The 22,175-nt window shown below is 51.1% G+C and overlaps 2 protein-coding genes across 2 annotated transcripts; both read left to right on the forward strand.

Annotated features, from left to right (window-relative positions):
- Window positions 1–4,842: 4,842 nt before the first annotated feature.
- On the forward strand, window positions 4,843–7,183 carry LOC142908343 (histone-lysine N-methyltransferase PRDM7-like). The gene is made up of 2 exons (XM_076058906.1): window positions 4,843–4,963; window positions 6,877–7,183. The coding sequence occupies exons 1-2, from the start codon at window positions 4,843–4,845 to the stop codon at window positions 7,104–7,106; spliced, it is 351 nt and encodes a 116-aa protein (XP_075915021.1). The 3' UTR covers window positions 7,107–7,183.
- A 1,298-nt stretch (window positions 7,184–8,481) lies between these two features.
- On the forward strand, window positions 8,482–19,117 carry LOC116937520 (uncharacterized). The gene is made up of 7 exons (XM_076058917.1): window positions 8,482–8,742; window positions 9,553–9,745; window positions 10,406–10,540; window positions 11,184–11,449; window positions 12,327–12,394; window positions 13,048–13,310; window positions 15,121–19,117. Exons 1-7 carry the CDS (start codon window positions 8,491–8,493, stop codon window positions 16,065–16,067), a joined length of 2,124 nt encoding a protein of 707 aa, XP_075915032.1. The 5' UTR covers window positions 8,482–8,490; the 3' UTR covers window positions 16,068–19,117.
- Window positions 19,118–22,175: the final 3,058 nt, after the last annotated feature.

The raw sequence follows: 22,175 nt of genomic DNA on the forward strand, positions 1-22,175 counted from the left end.
AGTGAGGTGGTGACGTCACGCGAGCGTTGTGTTTAACGATTACAGTGGCACGCGGCCTGCACTACGTGAGGGTTACTTTGACACAACGTTACCTCTATCTGGGGTAAAGTTACCTCTATCTGAGGTAAAGTTACCTCTATCTGAGGTAAAGTTACCTCTACCTGAGGTAAAGTTACCTCACCTGAGGTAAAGTTACCTCACCTGAGGTAAAGTTACCTCTATCTGAGGTAAAGTTACCTCTATCTGAGGTAATGTTACCTCTACCTGAGGTAAAGTTACCTCTATCTGAGGTAAAGTTACCTCTATCTGGGGTAAAGTTACCTCTATCTGGGGTAAAGTTACCTCTACCTGGGGTAATGTTACCTCTATCTGAGGTAAAGTTACCTCTATCTGGGGTAAAGTTACCTCTACCTGAGGTAAAGTTACCTCTACCTGAGGTAATGTTACCTCACCTGAGGTAAAGTTACCTCTATCTGAGGTAATGTTACCTCTACCTGAGGTTAAGTTACCTCTACCTGAGGTATAGTTACCTCTACCTGAGGTAATGTTACCTCTACCTGAGGTTAAGTTACCTCTATCTGAGGTAATGTTACCTCTATCTGAGGTAAAGTTACCTCACCTGAGGTAAAGTTAACTAACCTGAGATAAAGTTACCTCACCTGAGGTAAAGTTACCTCACCTGAGGTAATGTTACCTCTACCTGAGGTAAAGTTATCTCTATCTGAGGTAAAGTTACCTCACCTGAGGTAAAGTTATCTCACCTGAGGTAAAGTTACCTCATTTGAGGTAAAGTTACCTCGCCTGAGGTAAGATTACATCTACCTAACGTTATATTACATCACAAGGGGCACAGCAAAATGACTCTACAGTTATTTTGCTGTGCCCCTTTTTTACACCTGATGAAGGAAGCTTGTGTTGCCTCCGAAACGTCGTGATTTAATTTAGTTGTTTTATTTAATTTTTTACCTTCGTCACTTTACCGAAAAAAACAAATAGTATGAATCCTTATTCTTGGTTCTTTCGGTAAAGTCACCACGTAGAAGGGAAACAATAAAATAATAAAAATATAAAACAATAAAATTCTCACCTGATGATGATTGCTTCTTGTGTTGCAGTCGAAACGTCGTGAGAATTTTATTGTTTTATATTTTTATTATTTTATTGTTTCCCTTCTACGTGGTGGTGACTTTACCGAAAGAACCAAGAATATAAATCCCTGCAGTCACGAAAGCTTTAAACCAAAGAGTATGAATCCTTGTAAAAGGTTTAAGTTTGGTGTTTTAACATCTTAACGCAGCTGTTTTGTTGCCAGAAAAAAAGGGGAAAACCTGTTCTCATATTTTTGGTCCTGGCAAAGGAGGTCACCATGAAATTAATTAATCGATTTTAGATTTAGTTTTTGTCGTTAGAGGTTTTTATTCAGATTGAGGATCCATAATTAGAGGGGTTTTTTCTGGCGTTGCATCGCATGAATATAAATGTTGTGTCGTTAAAACCGACACCACCCGACACAGCCAATTAGTAAGAGGGTTTGTCATGTGAACAAAACGTGCCAACTCGTGATTTAGTACAGCACTAGTGTATAGTGTAGTGTCTAGTGTAGTGTAGTGTGTAGTGTATAGTGTAGTGTGGTGTATAGTGTAGTGTATGGTGTAGTGTATAGTGTAGTGTGTAGTGTAGTGTACAGTGTAGTGTATAGTGTAGTGTATAGTGGCGTGCATAGTGCAGTGTATAGTGTAGTGTATACTGTAGTGTATAGTAGTGTAGTGTATAGTGTAGTGAGTAGTGTAGTGTATAGTAGTGTATAGTAGTGTATAGTGTAGTGTATAGTAGTGTATAGTGTAGCGTATTGTGTAGTGTATAGTAGTGTATAGTGTAGTGTATATTAGTGTAGTGTATAGTGTAGTGTATAGTAGTGTAGTGTATAGTGTAGTGTATAGTAGTGTAGTGTATAGTGTATAGTAGTGTATAGTGTAGTGTATAGTGTATAGTAGTGTAGTAGTGTATAGTGTAGTGTACAATAGTGTATAGTGTAGTGTATAGAAGTGTAGTGTATAGTGTAATGTATAGTGTAGCACTACACCGGTTGTGTGTTGGAGAGTAAATCCACAACATTTATAAATCTGAGTAAGACGTTTCGCCAGTAATCACAACCAGCATCATCAGACAAACAGCCAGATTGTGCCCCTTACTGAATATCTGTGACACAAAGAGCTTTATAGCTTATCGGATACCCCCTACACCATAAAGATTCTGATTTATTTTCAAAAAAATCTGATTGCGTCATTGTGTGGTGACGTCACCCGTATCGCATCTCCCCCTCGGAGTCTGTTGGGAGCATAGCGCGAAGACGTCATACGTCTCCCTCACCCCCCGCAACCCCCAACCCCACTCCCCACTCCTCTCGACCCCCACTCCCTAAACTCCCCCACCCCTCCTCACCTTCACCCCCCCACTCCATTCCCCACCCCCACTCCCCCCCCACCCCCACTCCCCCAACTCCCTAAACTCCTCCCACTCCCCCCACCCCCCACTCCCCCACCCCCACCCCCCACTCCCACTCCCCCCACCCCCCACCTCCAACTCCCCCCAACCCCCACTCCCCCAACTCCCTAAACTCCTCCCACTCCCCCCACCCCCCACCCCCCACTCCCCCACCCCCCACTCCCACCCCCCACCCCCACCCCCCACCCCACCCCCACCCCCACCCCCCACTCCCCCATTCGAATTTTCCCGCGCCGAGCCAAGGAAGGGAGAAGCCGCGTCAATGGCGTCAGCTCCCACAGAGGCAAGGACGTTACATTACACGGGGATTACATTACACGGGGATTACATTACAAGGGGATTACATTACATGGGGATTACATTACACGGGGATTACATCGCACGGGGATTGCATTACCACGGAGATTGCATTACCACGGGGATTACATTACACGGGGATTACATTACACGGGGATTACATTCGGGTAACATTACACGGAGATTACATTCACAATGCATTATACGGGGATTATAAGTTACATCACCTGAGGTAATGTTACCTTATATGAAGGATTACATTTTGATTACATTACACGGTGATTATTAGAAGGGTTACATTACACGGGGGTTACATTACAGTCCGTAATTAAAATCGTGTAAGATTTACGCTACGAGACGACTTCACGTTACGATTACAGCTCCACATCTAGTACAGTGTTGACACGAGCGACTAATTAACTGTACAATATTTACTTTGCACTGAATGAGAATGTCGCGGTGAAGATTACCTTATAATATAACGTGATTTTATTCGGATTGCATCACGTTCTGATTACCTTACCCTCAGTGAGGTAATGTTACCTCACCTGAGGTAAAGTTATCTCACCTGAGGTAAAGTTATCTCACCTGAGGTAAAGTTACCTCTACCTAACGTAATGTTACCTCACTTGAGGTAAAGTAACTTCACCTCAGGAAGAGTTACCTCAACTGAAGTAATTCAACTTCACCTAAGGTAATGTTACCTCGCATTATCTCAAATGAGAAGTTACCTCATTTGAGATAATGTTACTTTACCTGAGGTAAATTTACCTCGCCTAAGGTAAAGTTACCTCATCTGAGGTAAAGTTTCCTCTACCTGAGGTAATGTTACCTCACCTGAGGTAAAGTTACCTCACCTGAGGTAAAGTTACCTCATTTGAGATAATGTTACTTTACCTGAGGTAAATTTACCTCGCCTAAGGTAAAGTTATCTCAACTGAGGTAAAGTTTCCTCTACCTGAGGTAATGTTACCTCACCTGAGGTAAAGTTACCTCTCCTGAGGTAACGTTACCTCACCTGAGGTAAAGTTACCTCACCTGAGGTAAAGTTACCTCTCCTGAGGTAACGTTACCTCACCTGAGGTAAAGTTACCTCTACCTAACGTAATGTTACCTCACTTGAGGTAAAGTAATCTCATTTGTGGTAAAGTTACCTCACCTGAGGTAAAGTTAGCTCACATGAGGTAAAGTTAGCTCACATGAGGTAAAGTTAGCTCACATGAGGTAAAGTTACCGCATCTGAGGTAAATTTAACTAACGTGGGGTAAAGCTACCTCTATCTGGAGCTAGTACGTCATGGTAGAGGTGGGGAGTCCTCACACTTTACCACAAAGACAAAGATCCCCCGTGTAGCCTCTAACAGGCTGTTAGTGAGCAGCACCCATTAAGGCTACCGGCACTGTGGCACACGAGGGGGTGGGTGGCCAGCACCACGCCCGGCCGCCTTTGTCTCCCCAGTGGCGATGTTCACACACCGCTACACCGGGTGCTCATTTGAGGCCGAGTCGACCTAGGGGACGAGGTCCCAGGACCGGTTCAGATGATCGTCACCGCTGTTGGTGGTGGCCGTGAGCGGGAATGGAACTCGTGTCTCTGCCGGCTTCGTAGCGCAGCGCTCGGCCAACACCGGCGACGATCTTCTAACCCGGTCCTGGGCCTCGTCCCCTAGGTCGACTCAGCCTCAAATGAGCACCCGGTGTAGCGAGTGTGAAGTAGTGAACATCGCCACTGGGGAGACAAAGGCGGCCGGGCGTGGTGCTGGCCACCCACCCCCTCGCGCGTCGTTCCGGCCTTCATAGGCGCTGCTCGCTAACAGCGCTTGCCCAGACAGTCTGTTAAGGCCACACGGGGGATCTTTGTCTCGTATCCCTGTGACTCGCTATCCGTGTGACTCCTTCTCCGTGACTCGCTATCCGTGTGACTCCATCTCCGTGACTCGCTATCCGTGTGACTCCGTCTCCGTGACTGCTTCTCCGTGACTGCGTCTGACCGTCGTCCGCGTCTCGTCCCCTCCGTGTCTCTGCGCCTCAGCAGCAGGAGATGGGCGACTTCCGAGACATCAGAGGCTTCTTCACCAAGGCCGAGTGGAGCGACCTGGCCGAGTGCGAGAAGCGGCGCTACAGGAACATCAAGCAGAACCACGCCGTCATGCTGAACCTCGGTGGGTTAGGCAGGCCCGAGCCTCTTCACAACTAAACTAATTGTCGTAGTAATTATAATGATGATGAGACCAGAACGTCGTAGCAGAGTGCCATGCACGGGGCGCCACGGTGGCTATGAGATGTTAACTACCTCGCCTGGTCTACAGGAAGTCGTGGGTTCGATGCCGACCCTGACGATGCCTGTCACATATCTGGAGTCTGCGTGTGTCTCTCCCCCGGTGAGATGTTAACTACCTCGCCTGGTATAGAGGAGGTCGTGGGTTCGATGCCGACCCTGACGATGGCTGTCATATATCTGGAGTCTGCGTGTGTCTCTCCCCGGTGAGATGTTAACTACCTCGCCTGGTCTACAGGAGGTCGTGGGTTCGATGCCTGTCCTCTGGGTTGTCGCTCCACAATGTAGAATCAACATCACGCGTTTAACGTATTTGGCTGCTGCTGTAAATGTCCACGTGGTGAGCCACTTGGTTGAGCTGTCATTTGTGGCAGCCAGGTGGCTTCTGAAGAAGAAGCCGATAGCTCAGTGGACTTCACTTGGTGAAGTAAAAATAGATTTAGTTTGTGTATTGTGTCGTTGTTGTAACTTTCCTGGCCCCGTGCCCCCTATGGGACATCTGTGAAAAAGAGCTTCATAGCTCATCGGATTCCTAATGTTGGAGAGTAAACCCACAACATTTACAAAAATAGTTTATTTTGTGTGTGTGTGATTTGTTTACCTTTCCTATACTTTGCACTCCTATCGTGTTTACTGTATTGCTTGGTGTTGTTGTAGCAGCCACATTATATAGATGAACGTAGTGGCGGTGGTACACCGTTACGCTGTGTAAAATAATCAGCACATTTTTGGCAATAATTACGTTTTTTTCCTCGCGATTCGAGACACCGGACAGAAGGATATTTCGGGTTGGTGGTGGTAGTGGTGGTGGTGCGTCAAAATCAGTTGTCGTGATGCCGTAGTGGCAGGAAGACGGAACGTGACACGAGCAGAATTGAACACGAAGCTTCGCAGTCTGTTGACGTACAGCGGCGCCCAGTCTGATGACGATCTGCTGCTCCGTGCTCCAGTCGTGCCCAGTGTGATGACGATCTGCTGCTCTGTGCTCCAGCGGCTGCTCCGTGCTCCAGCGGCAATATTTGACTCCTCGTGCCCCTAGAGACTCGGTGGGACGGTTCCTCGATACGACTCGTGGTGTCGCCACCGCACGTTCGGAATGGGGGACGCGGCTGCTGAATCTGAGTGCAACTTCTGACGGAGAGTCCTGCAGCTCACTCAAGGGGCGACAGCGATATCGTCGGGACTGTGAAAAATAAGAATAGGTTTTACGCTTTAGGGGAATGAAACAGGAGGCGGTTAAGATGTTCAAACACCAGATAGATTGTAGCTTTTGCAAGGAATCAAGTTACCGCATTAACCACGCGTACTTGTGGCGAACACGACAAACAAACACTCTCCGGTAATATTTAATCGTTGCCTTTGAAACTGATTGGTCTACCCCAGAGACAGCCTTCTTCATGGCCCAGTCTCACCAGTGTCAGACCAGAGAACAACACCAAAAGGCGACCAGTACAAAGACAATGCAGCATCGAGAGCATTGATAGCTCGGGGTGAGCAGCTATATGACGGAACCTTTTTGCGAGTATCAAAGCGTGAAAAATAAGAATCGGTTTCACCCTTTCTGGCAATAAAACAGGAGGCGTTAAGATGTCCACACACCAAATAGATTATTCCTTTTGCAAGGAATCAAAGCTACTGCATTAACCACGCGTGCTTGTGTTGAACACAACAAACAAACACTCTCCGATAATAATCACATTGTCAGGACTGTGTTACGAGGAACCGGTGAGTCGCTATGCTGCACCGGTGTACCGCCAATACGTCCAAATAACAATGACCGACTGCCTCCTTGCGCAGGGATGAACCCGGCCCAGCCCGAGTTCATGCGAGCACGCGGCAAGCGCAGGGCGAGGGGGAATGGAGCGGAGTGCGGGCGGTCGAGCGACTCCGACGAGGAATGGACGAGGAGGAAGAAGAGGAAGGAGGTGGCGGTGCACGGAGGACGAAGAGGCGGAGGAGGCAAACGTAAAAGGGCGCTTGCACAGCGTGCAGAGACCCCCTGTAGACTCACACAGAGACCCCTGTAGACTCACGCAGTGACCCCTGTAGACTCACACAGAGACCCCTGTATACTCACGCAGAGACCCCTGTGGACTCACACAGAGACCCCCTGTAGACTCACACAGAGACCCCTGTAGACTCACGCAGAGACTCCCTGTAGACTTACGCAGAGACCCCCTGTAGACTCACACAGAGACCCTGTAGACTCACACAGAGACCCCTGTAGACTCACACAGAGACCCCTGTAGACTCACACAGAGACTCCCTGTAGATTCACGCAGAGACCCCTGTGGACTCACAGAGACCCCCTGTAGACTCACACAGAGACCCTGTAGACTCACACAGAGACCCCTGTAGACTCACACAGAGACCCCTGTAGACTGACGCAGAGACCCCCTGTAGACTCACACAGAGACCCCTGTAGACTCACACAGAGACCCCCTGTACACTCACGCAGAGACCCGCTGTAGACTCACACAGAGACCCCTGTAGACTCACACAGAGACCCCCGTAGACTCACGCAGAGACCCCTGTAGACTCACACAGAGACCCCTGTAGACTCACGCAGAGACCCCCTGTAGACTCACACAGAGACCCCTGTAGACTCACACAGAGACCCCCTGTAGACTCACACAGAGACCCCATGTAGACTCACACAGAGGCCCCTGTAGACTCACACAGAGACCCCCTGTAGACTCACACAGAGATCCCTGTAGACTCACACAGAGACCCCTGTAGACTCACACAGAGACCCCTGTAGACTCACACAGAGACCCCATGTAGACTCACTCAGAGACCCCCTGTAGACTCACACAGAGACACCCTGTAGACTCACACAGAGACCCCCAACCCATGGAACCTGGTTCTGTCATGTGACAACAGTCTGTTAAGGCTGCACAAGGGAGATAATTTATTTGTAAATGTGAGTGAGTAAATGCGTGCATGCGTAAATACGCACGTGGGTGTGTTCACACGTGTGTGCGTGTGTTAACGCGTGTGTTAATGCATTTCCGCGTATGCACACGTGTCCATTTCTTCACACGTGTGTGCGTGTGTTAACGCGTGTGCATATGGGTAGCGGTAGTGTAGCTGTTAGCGCTACACTGCGCTATGAACCTGGCGACCCGGGTTCGATTATCCGCTCACGGTCAACACCAGTGACAATTATCTGAACCGGTCCTTGGCCTCCCCTAGCTCGACTCAGCCTCAAATGAGTACCTGGTGCGGTGTGTAAACATCGCCACTGGGGAGACAATGGCGGTCGGGCGTGGTGCTGGCCACCCACCGCCTCGTCTACCGTTCTGGCCTTCATAGGTGCTAACAGCACTTGCCCCTACAGTCTGTTAAGGCTCTACGGGGGATCTTTGTCTTTGCATATGTTCATGCGTGTCCGTGTGTTCACGTGTGTGCATGTGTTCACGTGTGTGCGTGTGTTCACGTGTGTGCGTGTGTTCACACGTGTGTGCATGTGTTCACGTGTGCGTGTGTTCACGTGTGTGCGTGTGTTCACGTGTGCGTGTGTTCACGTGTGTGAGTGTGTTCACGTGTGTGTGCGTGTGTTCACACGTGTGTGCGTGTGTTCACGCAGGAGGCAAGGGGGCTGCTTCACGCTGGGCTACCGTGGGAGAATCGCACGCGAGGGCAGCTCCCAGCAAGCGCAAGGTCTCTGTGCACAGCGCACGGCACTCCTCTCGTTACAGCTGCTGCTGCTGTTGTTGTCTTTAGTTTGTTGTCCTTCCCACGCACCTCCCATTAGCGAGGTTGGCTACGTACGGTGCCAAAGAAATTCAACATACATACGTACTACTAAACACTACTATACCAGGCACAGGGGAGGCAGGCGAGGCAGAGCCTCACCTGTCATATACTCCAATGAAAATAGCTGTTACGAAAAGTAAAAAAGAAATTCCACTGATCTGTGTTATAAATGTAATTTCTGTATAATTTCAATCATTACAGAGAGATGGTAACAGGCACGCGCTTATTGCCCGCGCTCCATCCAGTTTCTGAGGGGTTGCGCAATCAGAGGGGAGGCTGAGCTCGTCGCTGCCTCACCTCTCGTCTCCCTGTATTTGCAGCGGAGCTCCGCAAATTTGGCGATTTTGACGATCAAAATTATTGGAGTCGTACAGAAATGACGAAACACTGATCAGTGGAAGAATCTTAATTTGTATTTTATTACTTTTTACTTTTCGTAGAAGAGGCCCGGCCTGCCATACCCACCGAGGTTCAGCATGACGACGGCATGGTTCTGCTTGATGTATGGAATCAGATATACAGAATCAGAATATCAGAATTAGAATTTGTATTGTACTGGAGGAACCCGATGAGGTGTCAGGGTCGAGATCGAACCCGTGACCTCCTGCGTACCAGGCGAGGGAGTGAACATCTCCTAGCCACCGCTGGTCACCGCACCAACTCTGCCCCCCACACCCCCTTCCGATCCCTCACCCCACCGCCCCCTCCGCTCAGACTAAAGCGGAAGCCCTGGAGTACGTGTGGAGCATCTTGCAGGGCGTGGAGGAGGAGCAGCAGCAGGAGGAGGAGTTCAGGGGATTTGAGCTGAGGGAGGTGCACAAGGCCAGGATGGCGATGTTCAGGTTGGAGCGCAGAGCCACCGCCTGCAAGGAGGCACTGAGGGTGGTGCTCCAGAGGATACGTGGAGGTGGGTAGCCTGCAGCGGTGATTTCTATTCCCACCGCAACTCCAACATCAATAGCCCCGCACCACTTCTTCTTGACCCTTGGGCAACACCCATTTCAAACCTTTTAGAACACTCTGCCTCAGCAGCAGACCATGCTTTCTCACTTGATGACGGACGCTTGTGTTGCACCCGAAACGTCGTGATTTATTTTATTTTATACCTACTACGTGACTTTACCGAAAGAACCAAAGAGTATGGATTCCTGCAGTCACGAAAGCTTCAAATCAAGAGTGACGTTGATTCTAAATGTCCAGGAAAAAACGCAGGACCCGGGGAAAAATCCACGCAACCACGGGGAGGTACAACACGCAGACTCACCGGAACTCCACGCTCCTCTCTATTCTCACCGGAACTCCACACTTCCCTCTATTCTCACCGGAAACCACGCAACCACGGGGAGGTACAACACGCAGACTCCAAACATACAGCGTGGGTCGTTAGGGTCGGGATCGCACCCACGACCTCCCGTAGACCACGCGAGGGAGTCAACGTCTCGCCACGGAGAGAGAGAGAGACGCACGGACTCCAGATGTACGGCAGGCTTCGTCAGGGTCGGGATGGAACCCACGACCTCCCGTACACCGGGAGAGGTGGTCAACATCTCGCCGCGTTTGCCCGCAGGCTCCTCCGTGCCGCCGGCCTCCTCCGCCCAGGCTGCGGCGGTGTCGCTCAGCGCTCGCTCTCGCTACGGCCTGCGGCAGCGCGAGAGGAAAGTCTACACAGAGGTGGAGGAGCCCCAGGACGACGACTTCTTCTGTGAGACCCAATGCTGCCTCTACCTCTCTCTCTCTCACTTTCTCACTCTCTCTGTTACTCTGTTACTTTCTCACTCTCTCTCACTGTCACTCTCTCTCACACTGTCACTTTGTCACTCTCTCTCACACTGTCAGTTTCTCACTCTCTCTCACATTCTCTCTCACACTGTCACTCTCTCACTCTCTCTCACACTGTCACTTTCTCTCTCTCTCTCACTGTCACTCTCTCACTGTCACTCTCTCTCACTCTCTCTCTCTCACTTTGTTACACTCTCACTTTCTCACACTCTCACCTATCTCCCTCTATTGCTCCCGAGCTCTCACTCGATATATTCCACCTGCTCCCTCTCACTCTCTCCCCCTAGCCCTCCCTCTCACACGCTCCCTTTCTCGCACTCTCACTCACCTCTCTCTCTTTTGCTCCCTCACTCAGGGATGCAGGGAGGGAGGGAGGGATACAGGGAGGGTGACAGGGGATACATCTCCGATGAGCGAGCTAAATAAGTTCACCATGCAGAGAGGGAGGGAGGGAGGCATCTGTCTGGAGCGCTCCTCACCCTCTCACTCTCTCACAGTGCCACTGCTGCTGCTGCTGTTGCTACTGCGATTCGCCCCCCTCCTGCTGCTGCTGCTGTGGCTCTCAGTCTGCGAGCTGTGCAGGGATTTCTACCTGGGGGAGTGCTCCGTGCACGGCCCGCCAGAGTTCATCGCGGACGCGGCCGTGGCCCCGGGAGTGGCCGACAGGGCCCGGCTCAGCCTGCCCCAGGGCCTCACCGTCGGCGCCTCCTCCATCGCCGGCGCCGGCCTCGGGGTGTGGAGCAACAGGAAGAAGCTGCCCAAGGGGGTGATGTTTGGGCCCTACCAGGGAGAGGTGTCTGAGGAGAACCCCGTGAGCGAGTACTGCTGGCTGGTGAGCTGCTGCTGCTGCTGCCACTGCCACTGCTGCCACTGCCACTGCTGCAGCCTCCTCCTATTCCTACATCATCATCGTCGTCGTCGTGTGTGGAGAGGAGGCTCGTGAGGGAGATACAGAGAAAGCCATAGCTTCACACAGTCACCCACAGACTCGCACAGAGACCTTAGAGACTCGCACAGAGACCCAGAGACGCGCACAGAGACCCAAAGTCTCGCACAGAGACCTAGAAACTCGCACAGAGACCCACAGACTTGCACAGAGACCCAGAGACTCGCAAAGAGCCCTAGAGACTTGGACAGAGACTCAGAGACTCACACAGGGACCCACAGACTCACAGAGAGACCCAAAATTTAACGTCATTATGAGTTCAACTTGTAACCCACAGTAGCCGCTCGCTCGCAAGGACAGAACAACTTCGATGCGTAAGGAGGAACCACAGACTGGTGGTTCCTCCTCACGCACTCCTTACGCAAAAATAAACCACGACACCTCGCGGCTGATCTCGTCAAGAAGCATAAACCATCATCACGCAAACTCTGTTGATGCTCGCAGCAGCAGCAGCGGCGGCGTTTGGCGACCCATCGTGCAAAGACGATGGTCAGCGCATGGCCCGGCTCTTACAGACGCACTTCTGCGGCCGTCTGGAAGGTTCTTGCTTCCAATATGAGGAAGCCACTGGGAGCTATGCACTTTTAAATCTTGTAGATTTAAAATTCATTTCTTTAGAACTGCTCTTAGTGTTTAGTTTGTTGTCCTTCCCCCCGCACCTCCGATCAGCACGGTTGGCTACGTCCGGTACGAAAGAAGTTCAAGTTACGGTCCAACTCACGTGAATTATCCGTGGATCTGCTCGTGTGCGTGTGTGTTTCAGATTTACAAAAACAAAAAGGATCGTGAATATGTTGATGCTCAGGATGAATCAAAATCAAACTGGATGAGGTGATTCTTGTCTTAAGGACCACTACACAGAGATCGGAACAACTACACACAGAGACCAGAACGACCACACACAGAGAACAGAACCACCACATATAGAGACCAGAACCACTACACACAGAGACCAGAACCACTACACACAGAGACCAGAACCACTCCAGAGACCAGAACCACCACACAGAGACCAGAACCATGACACACAGAGACCAGAACCACTACACACAGAGACTAGAACCACTACACACAGAGACCAGAACCACCACACACAGAGACCAGAACCACTACACACAGAGACCAGAACCACGACACACAGAGACCAGAACCACTACACATAGAGACCAGAACCACTACAGAGACCAGAACTACTACACACAGACCAGAACCACTACACACAGAGACGAGAACCACTACACATAGAGACCTGAACCACGACAGAGACCAGAACCACCACACACAGAGACCAGAACCACCACACACAGAGACCAGAACCACTGCACCCAGAGACCCTGGGCCTCCCCTTGGTCGACTCTGCATCAAATGAGCACCCGGTACTGAGCGTGGTTCCAGCCCCACCACCCCCACGTAGCGCCCAGTGCCGGCCCTTAATAGGCGCTCGCTAACGGTGCCCACCCCGCCCCCCGCGTCTGCCCCCGCAGGTTCGTCAACTGCGCGAGGAATGAGCAGGAGCAGAACCTGGTGGCCTTCCAGCACCGGGGGCAGATTTACTACCGCACGTTCCGTGCCGTGGGGCCCGGCTCTGAGCTGCTGGTCTGGTACGGCGAGGAGTTCGCCCAGGAGCTGGGCATCGCCTGCGAGGCCGGGCCCTCGCGACGCCGCAGCAGCAGCAGCAGCGAGTTGGCTCCCAGGGCCACCGCCAGAGACCTGCAGCCCGTGCAGCCTCCACCAAGCGAGGAACACTGTGAGCACCGCTCACCAGAGACTCACCACTGCTCACCAGACTATAGCCACCACTCACCAGAGATAATAGCCACCACTCACCAGGGATGATAGCCACCGCTCACCAGAGATGATAGCCACCACTCACCAGAGATGATAGGCACCACTCACCAGATATGATAGTCACCACTCACCAGAGATGATAGCCACTACCCACCAGAGATGGTAGCCACCACTCACCAGAGATGATAGCCACCATTCACCAGAGATGATAGCCACCACTCACCAGAGATGATAGCCACCACTCACCAGAGATGATAACCACCACTCACCAGAGATGATAGCCACCACTCACCAGAGATGATAGCCAACGCTCACCAGAGATGATAGCCACCACTCACCAGAGATGATAGCCACCACTCACCAGAGATGATAGCCACCGCTCACCAGACAGAAATGGTAGCCACCACTCACCAGAGATGATAGCCACCACTCACCAGAGATGATAGCCACCACTCACTAAAGATGGTAGCCACCACTCACCAGAGATGATAGTCACCACTCACCAGAGATGATAGCAACCACTCACCAGAGATGATAGTCACCACTCACCAGATATGATAGTGACCACTTACCAGAGATGATAGCCACCGCTCACTAGAGATGATAGCCACCACTCACCAGAGACGATAGTCACCACTCACCAAAGATGATAGTCACCACTCACCAGAGATGATAACCACCATTCACAAGAGATGATAGCCACCACTCACCAGAGATGATAGTCACCACTCACCAGAGATGATAGCAACCACTCACCAGAGATGATAGCCACCACTCACCAGAGATGATAGCCACCACTCACCAGAGATGATAGCCACCACTCACCAGAGATGATAGCCACCACTCACCAAAGATGATAGCCACCGCTCAACAGAGATGTTAGCCACCACTCACCAGAGATGATAGCCACCACTCACCAGAGATGTTAGCCACCGTTCACCGAAAATGATAGCCACCACTCACCAGAGACGATAGCCACCACTCACCAGAGATTATATCCACCGCTTACCAGAGATGATAGCCACCACTCACCAGAGATGATAGCCACCACTCACCAGAGATGATATCCACCACTCACCAGATATGATAGCCACCACTCACCAGAAATGATAGCCACCACTCACCAGAGATGATAGCCACCACTCACCAGAGATGATATCCACCGCTCACCAGAGATGGTAGCCACTGCTCACCAGAGATGATAAGCACCACACACACTGCTAAGGTGCAAGTTCGTAACAGGTTTGGTGTGTAGTAGTAGTAAACATCGCCACTGGGGAGACAAAGGCGGCCATGTGTGGTGCTGGCCACCCTCCCACTCGTGTGCTGTTCTGGCCTTCATAGGTGCCCGATAACAGCACTTGCCCCAAAAGTGTATACAGGCTAGACGGGGGTTCTTTATCTTTGTGTGTATATATAATGGGGCCCACTGCACTACGAACCCGGCCACCTGAGTTCGATTCCCACTCACGGCCAACGTCAGTGGTGAATATTTAGGCCTCCCCTAGGTTGACTCAGCCTCAAATGAGTACCTAGCTTATACGTGGAAACATCACCACTGGAGAGACAAAGGCGGCCGGGCCTGGTGTTGGCCACCTACTCAATCGTGTGCCATGCCGGCCTTCATAGGTACTCACAAACAGCACTTGCCCAACTGATATGGCTGTTGGGGACCTTTACCTGTGTATATACACACACACGTGTTCAAGAGTGTTCATGTCTAGCTGTTGGTGTGTGCGCGCGTGTCTTGTGCCTCTGGGATGACGCAGGTGGAGTGGGTGTGGAGGTCACAAGGCTGCCGTGTCCTGCCTGCAACCGTCAGTTCATCTGCCGCTCTAGTCTAGAGCATCACGTGCAGAGGAGACACGCCACTAAGCCCAGTAACAAAAGTCATCAGTGTGACCAATGTCCATACAGCACAGACTACATGAATCACTTGAAGATACACCAGATAACACACACGGGAGAGAAGCCGTTCAACTGCACCGTGTGTGAGAAGGCGTTTGCACAACTACCACATCTTCACAGCCACCAGAGAACACACACGGGAGAGAAGCCGTTCAAGTGCACCGTGTGTGAGAAGGCGTTTGCACAACTACCACATCTTCACAGCCACCAGAGAACACACACGGGAGAGAAGCCGTTCAAGTGCACCGTGTGTGAGAAGGCGTTTGCACAACTACCAGATCTTCACAGGCACCAGAGAACACACACGGGAGAGAAGCCGTTCAAGTGCACCGTGTGTGAGAAGGCATTTGCAGACCCATCCAGTCTTCACAGGCACCAGAGAACACACACGGGAGAGAAGCCGTTCAAGTGCACCGTGTGTGAGAAGGCGTTTGCACGGCCATCAACTCTTCACAGCCACCAGAGAACACACACGGGAGAGAAGCCGTTCAAGTGCACCGTGTGTGAGAAGGCGTTTGCACGGCCATCAACACTTCACAGCCACCAGAGAACACACACGGGAGAGAAGCCGTTCAAGTGCACCGTGTGTGAGAAGGCGTTTGCAGACCCATCCAGTCTTCACAGCCACCAGAGAACACACACGGGAGAGAAACCGTTCAAGTGCACCGTGTGTGAGAAGGCGTTTGCACGGCCATCAACACTTCACAGGCACCAGAGAACACACAACGGCCAGAATGCATTTTCTCATCCACGTGAAAACAGAAAAGTCAGCCATCCTGAGCACAAAGCGCACAGCGCCAAGCTGTGAATTAGTTTCAAACAACAGGCCACGTGATTAGCCGAGGCTGTGCCACTCTTGAAAGTGATTTTGAATGTGAACACGGAAACCTACGGAATCCTACACCTGCCTCAAACCCTGTGGGGGGCGGGAGATTAAACCGACCCGGCCACCCCTCGATTGCAAGTGCGGAGTTCTCGGTCCCAATCACTGCACGTTCCCCACCTCCACCCCCACCACCTGGGGATCCCTGTGTGTGTGAGTGTGCAGAGTCCCCCGTGCAGAGCTGCACTGTTGTTACCCTAGAGGGGGGCACCGCAGGGCGATCCACCTACAGATACCCCAGTCTGCACGTCTCCCGCCGGTCTCCGTGAGCACCGCGTGCCGTCTCGTAGCCCTGCCCCGTGCGACGTACGTACAGTGCGTACAGTACGTACAGTGCGTACAGTACATACCCATCGAGTGGTAGGCCGAACCGCGGCCAATGACGAAGGCGGCGTCCGCTCACGAATCTCCGTGCACTCAGTCCCGTAGCCCCGAGCCATCGCTTGCGCGATATTCACTTTGCTGCTGAGAGGAAAGGAGGGGGTTGGTAGGAGAGGACATCTGTGGAACGGCTGGAGATCTGCGGAGAAGAGCTTCACAGCTCATTGGATTCCTGCGGTCTGAAAAAATATTGTGAGATGGCGTTTGGGGGGGTGTAGGCATGAGTGGGGCATCCGCGCTTGGATCGCCCTGTGTGTTGTTGCTGCTGCCTCCCCCGTTGAAAATGTTCCCGGCGTGAACTTTGACCCTTTGCCGTTGCGACGACGCCGTGCGTGAACGTCGTCGTCGTCGGAACAACAAAACGCAGTGAGAACTAAAGTAACTTTATTGGTAGCGAGGCTCCCACAGGGCCACGCGGGGCAGGGAGCGTGGCACAGTTTTGGCGCCGGCTAGCGCAGAGTGGTGGCGGTCGTGTCGCTACGCTTCTCTGCGATGAGCAACGACGTCTTGATAACAACATCAGCAGCCGCTCGCTCAATTCGTGGGATTCTGCGGTGAACGCTGACACCCACCCCGTGAACGGTGACACCCACAGCGTGAACGGTGACGCCCACCCCGTGAACGGCGACGCCCACCCCGTGAACGGTGACGCCCACCCCGTGAACGGCGACGCCCACCCCGTGAACGGCGACGCCCACCCCGTGAACTGCGACGCCCACCCCGTGAACTGCGACGCCCACCCCGTGAACGGCGACGCCCACCCCGTGAACGGCGACGCCCACCCCGTGAACGGTGACGCCCACCCCGTGAACGGCGACGCCCACCCCGTGAACGGCGACGCCCACCCCGTGAACGGCGACGCCCACCCCGTGAACGGCGACGCCCACCCCATTAACGGCGACGCCCACCCCGTGAACGGTGACTCCCAGCCTGTAAGGTCCAACTGGATACGTAGTGGCTCTTTTATCAGACGCGAACACCTGGTCATCACAAATGAAAGCTCAACGAAGTGGCTCATCATTGTGTGGACATTGATAGCGGCCAGATACTCTGATTGCGTGATCTCGATTCTAAATGTCGAGGGGAAAAACCGGAGGACCTGGAGAAAAATCCACACGACCACGGGGAGAGAGAGAGAGAGATGCGCAAACTCAAAATATACAGCAGGCGTCAGGGTCGGAATCGAACCAACGATCTCCTGTATACCAGGAGAGGTGGTTAACATCTCAACATGCGTTCAGAGTATTTGCCTGCTGTAAATGTCACGTGACAAGCCACTTCGGTGCGCCACCGTCATTTGTGATAGGCGGGTCGCTACCACACAGCTCAGCGGGGGCCTTACCTGGAAAAGTAAAGTGAAGTAAAAAAACAAAACCTGCTGTTGAGAATGACCTCACCGGACCGGTGGAGGCAGCGCTGACGTCTTGGTCCCAGCTGGCAGCGCCGGCGTCTCGTTGGTTGTGAAGGCAGCCCAGCTCACACAGCCCGTGCCGGTGTCTCCAGGAGGTGGGAGCGACTTGCCTTGTATCAGTGTCTCCAGGAGGTCCCAGCGACTTGCTCTGTGGTGACACTTTTCCGTGACAGAGGTTTGGTTGTTTTTGTTGTTGTTGGGTTAGAGATCTCGTAAACATAAACACTGTGTCGTTAACCCACCAACACCCACCACCGTCGCCTGGCACGGCCAATCAGTCAGGGTTTGTCACGTAAACGAAACGTGCCAATTGGTTACCAACTTCAGCACACACGGCGCTTGTGTGTCGGGGAAAGTGAACCCACAACAGCATTTACAATTCGAGTACCGGTGACGTTTCGCCGGCGATTACAAACAACGGCGACCGGCTTCATCGGGCGACGTACCAGGATTGTGATCCAACGCCATCTAACCCGGCGGCAACGACGACAAAAACCTTCGTCGCAGATACCGCCGGTCGCGAGAGACCGCGCGTGGCGCTTTGTGTTGCCGTCGCGTTGCCGCGAATCGTCGAAGCGCGTTCACGGTCCGTCGTTCTCCTGCAACGCGGCGGTGGTTGTTGCGTTCCTGAAGAACAACCGCGTTGTGGAGAGATAATATAAACTATAGCGGGGGGGTGGGTGAAGCGTGGTCCGCGATAACACGCGAGATGATGGGCAAGACAGAGGCGGGACTAAGACCGAGGCGCGTGGGTAGCGTCTAGAAGCATCCAGCAGCATCCCAACGCCTCCTCCTCGTTGCGACGCCGCTACGCCGAGGGCAGCCGCACGTAGAACCGCTTATTCCTGCTCGCGTTGACACGTAGTTCCGTTCGCTCGGTCGCGTCGCATCCAATCCGCGTCTGCGTTACAGACGGCGTGTGTCCCCCTGCGATACATTCACGGCGTTGTGTCGTCCAGTTGGCGTCGTTAGAACTAACACGCAGCGTTGTAGCGGAACCAGACTGTACCCGTTGTCTCCTGCTGTTCAACGCAGAGGCCGCATTGACCATTACAATAGTCGCTGTAGCCATTGCGAGCCCCAAGTTGTTGTTGGCTCCCGGCTCTTAAACTCGCGTTTTTCTGGATTTTCTTGTTGTTATTCTGTCTCTCGCTGTTCAAATAAACCAACCGTTAAAATTATAGACTGATCATTTCTTTTGTCAGTGGGCAAACGTACAAAATCAGCAGGGGATCAAATGCTTTTTTCCTCCTCACTGTCATCTGTAATCGTTACACACAGCAGCACCTGGTCACAACTGCTCGCCGCTGATCCTAACAACACCGATCCTAGTCGTCATCCCTGCACGTCAAGGATGGTAAAACTATGACCCAACAAACTTACACATCACACTGTCCTACAGATTTCAATTCACACGCCCCTACAGACTTCACTTCACACGCCGCTACAGACTTCAATTCACACGCCCCTACAGACTTCAATTCACACGCCCCTACAGACTACAATTCACACGCCCCTACAGACTACAATTCACACGCCGCTACAGATTTCAATTCACACGCCCCCACAGACTTCAATTCACACGCCCCTACAGAGTTGTGTTGGTCACGTGCCTACCTTTCCTATACTCTGCACTCCCATGGTGTTTATTGTATTGTGTTTGTTGTTGTGGCGTTCTGACCCCGTGCCCCTACTGTGGACATCTGTGGATAATAAAGAGCTTCACAGCTCATCGGATTCCTCCTCCAGAATAAAAAAAAATTAACTTAAAAACTCTGATGACGTCACTGCGTGGTGACGTCACGCGTCTCGCCCCTCCCCACTCCCCCGTTACCCCCCACTCCCGTTGCCCCCTCCACTCCCCCCCACCTCCACCAACCGCCGCCATTGGCCACTCAGTGACGGTGACGTCCCCACGGCGCCTGTGCCAGGCTGGGTGCACTTCGAGGCTGCCGCGTGAAGTGAGGTGGTGACGTCACGCGAGCGTTGTGTTTAACGATTGCAGTGGCACGCGGCCTGCACTACGTGAGGGTTACTTTGACACAACGTTACCTCTACCTGGGGTAAAGTTACCTCTACCTGAGGTAAAGTTACCTCTATCTGAGGTAAAGTTACCTCTATATGAGGTAATGTTACCTCTACCTGAGGTAAAGTTACCTCTATCTGAGGTAAAGTTACCTCTACCTGAGGTAAAGTTACCTCTATCTGAGGTAAAGTTACCTCACCTGAGGTAATGTTACCTCACTTAAGGTGAAGTTATCTCTATCTGAGGTAAAGTTATCTCACCTGAGGTAATGTTACCTCTATCTGATGTAAAGTTACCTCGCCTGAGGTAAAGTTAACTCTACTTGAGGTAAAGTTACCTCTAACTGAGGTAATGTTACTTCACCTGAGGTAAAGTTACCTCTACCTGAGGTAAAGTTACCTCTACCTGAGGTAAAGTTGCCTCACCTGAGGTAAAGTTGCCTCACCTGAGGTAAAGTTACCTCTACCTGAGGTAAAGTTACTTCACCTGAGGTAAAGTTACCTCATTTGAGGTAAAGTTACCTCGCCTGAGGTAAGATTACCTCTACCTAACATTATATTACATCACAAGGGGCACAGCAAAATGACTCTACAGTTATTTTGCTGTGCCCCTTTTTTACACCTGATGAAGGAAGCTTGTGTTGCCTCCGAAACGTCGTGATTTAATTTATAGTCATTTTATTTTTTACCTTCGTTACTTTACCGAAAAAAAACAAATAGTATGAATCCTTATTCTTGGTTCTTTCGGTAAAGTCACCACGTAGAAGGGAAACAATAAAATAATAAAAATAATAAAACAATACAATTCTCACCTGATGATGATTGCTTCTTGTGTTGTAGTCAAAACGTCGTGAGAATTTTATTGTTTTATATTTTTATTATTTTATTGTTTCCCTTCTACGTGGTGGTGACTTTACCGAAAGAACCAAGAATATGAATCCCTGCAGTCACGAAAGCTTTAAACCAAAGAGTATGAATCCTTGTAAAAGGTTTAAGTTTGGTGTTTTAACATCTTAACGCAGCTGTTTTGTTGCCAGAAAAAAGGGGAAAACCTCTTCTTATATTTTGGTCCTGGCAAAGGAGGTCACCATGAAATTAATTAATCGATTTTAGATTTTGTTTTTGTCGTTTGAGGTTTTTATTCAGATTGAGGATCCATAATTAGAGGGTTTTTTTTCTGGCGTTGCGTCGCGTCAATACAAATGTTGTGTCGTTAAAACCGACACCACCCGACACAGCCAATTAGTAAGAGGGTTTGTCACGTGAACAGAACGTGCCAACTCGTGATTTAGTACAGCACTAGTGAATAGTGTAGTGTATTGTATAGTGTAGTGTGGTGTATAGTGTAGTGTATAGTGTGGTGTGTAGTGTATAGTGTAGTGTATAGTGTAGTGTATAGTGTCGTGCATAGTGCAGTGTATAGTATAGTGTATACTGTAGTGTATAGTAGTGTAGTGTATAGTGTAGTGAGTAGTGTAGTGTATAGTAGTGTATAGTGTAGTGTAATGTATAGTAGTGTATAGTAGTGTATAGTGTAGTGTATAGTAGTGTATAGTGTAGCGTATTGTGTAGTGTATAGTAGTGTAGTGTATAGTGTAGTGTATAGTGTAGTGTATAGTGTAGTGTATAGTGTATAGTAGTGTAGTGTATAGTGTAGTGTATAGTAGTGTAGTAGTGTATAGTGTAGTGTATAGTATAGTGTAGTGTATAGTAGTGTATAGTGTAGTGTATAGTAGTGTAGTGTATAGTGTAGTGTATAGTGTAGTGTATAGTGTAGCACTACACCGGTTGTGTGTTGGAGAGTAAATCCACAACATTTATAAATCTGAGAAAGACGTTTCGCCAGTAATCACAACCAGCATCATCAGGCGGACAGCCAGATTGTGCCCCTTACTGAATATCTGTGACACAAAGAGCTTTATAGCTTATCGGATACCCCCTACACCATAAAGATTCTGATTTATTTTTTAAAAAAATCTGATTACGTCATTGCGTAGTGACGTCACCCGTAGCGCATCTCCCCCCCCTCGGAGTCTGTTGGGAGCAAAGCGCGATGACGTCATACGTCTCCCTTACCCCCCGCAACCCCCACCCCCCACTTCTCTCGACCCCCCACTCCCTAAACTCCCCCACCCCTCCTCACCTTCACCCCCCCACCCCCACTCCATTCCCCACCCCACCCCCACTCCCCCAACCCCCACTCCCCCAACTCCCTA

Source organism: Petromyzon marinus (assembly GCF_048934315.1).
Source record: "Petromyzon marinus isolate PM22_M1 ecotype Great Lakes invasive population chromosome 80 unlocalized genomic scaffold, UKy_Petmar_22M1.pri1.0 chr80_unloc.3, whole genome shotgun sequence".
Lineage (NCBI taxonomy): Eukaryota > Metazoa > Chordata > Hyperoartia > Petromyzontiformes > Petromyzontidae > Petromyzon > Petromyzon marinus.

Excerpts from the sequence above, each read along its gene's own strand:
- LOC142908343 (XM_076058906.1), top strand. The coding sequence starts at position 4,843 with ATGGGCGACTTCCGAGACATCAGAGGCTTCTTCACCAAGGCCGAGTGG. Across the intron at positions 4,964-6,876 it reads CGCCGTCATGCTGAACCTCG|GGATGAACCCGGCCCAGCCC; the intron begins GTGGGTTAGGCA and ends CTCCTTGCGCAG.
- LOC116937520 (XM_076058917.1), top strand. The coding sequence starts at position 8,491 with ATGTGTTCACGTGTGTGCGTGTGTTCACGTGTGTGCGTGTGTTCACAC. Across the intron at positions 10,541-11,183 it reads CCAGGACGACGACTTCTTCT|TCTGCGAGCTGTGCAGGGAT; the intron begins GTGAGACCCAAT and ends TGTGGCTCTCAG. Across the intron at positions 11,450-12,326 it reads TGAGCGAGTACTGCTGGCTG|ATTTACAAAAACAAAAAGGA; the intron begins GTGAGCTGCTGC and ends TGTGTGTTTCAG.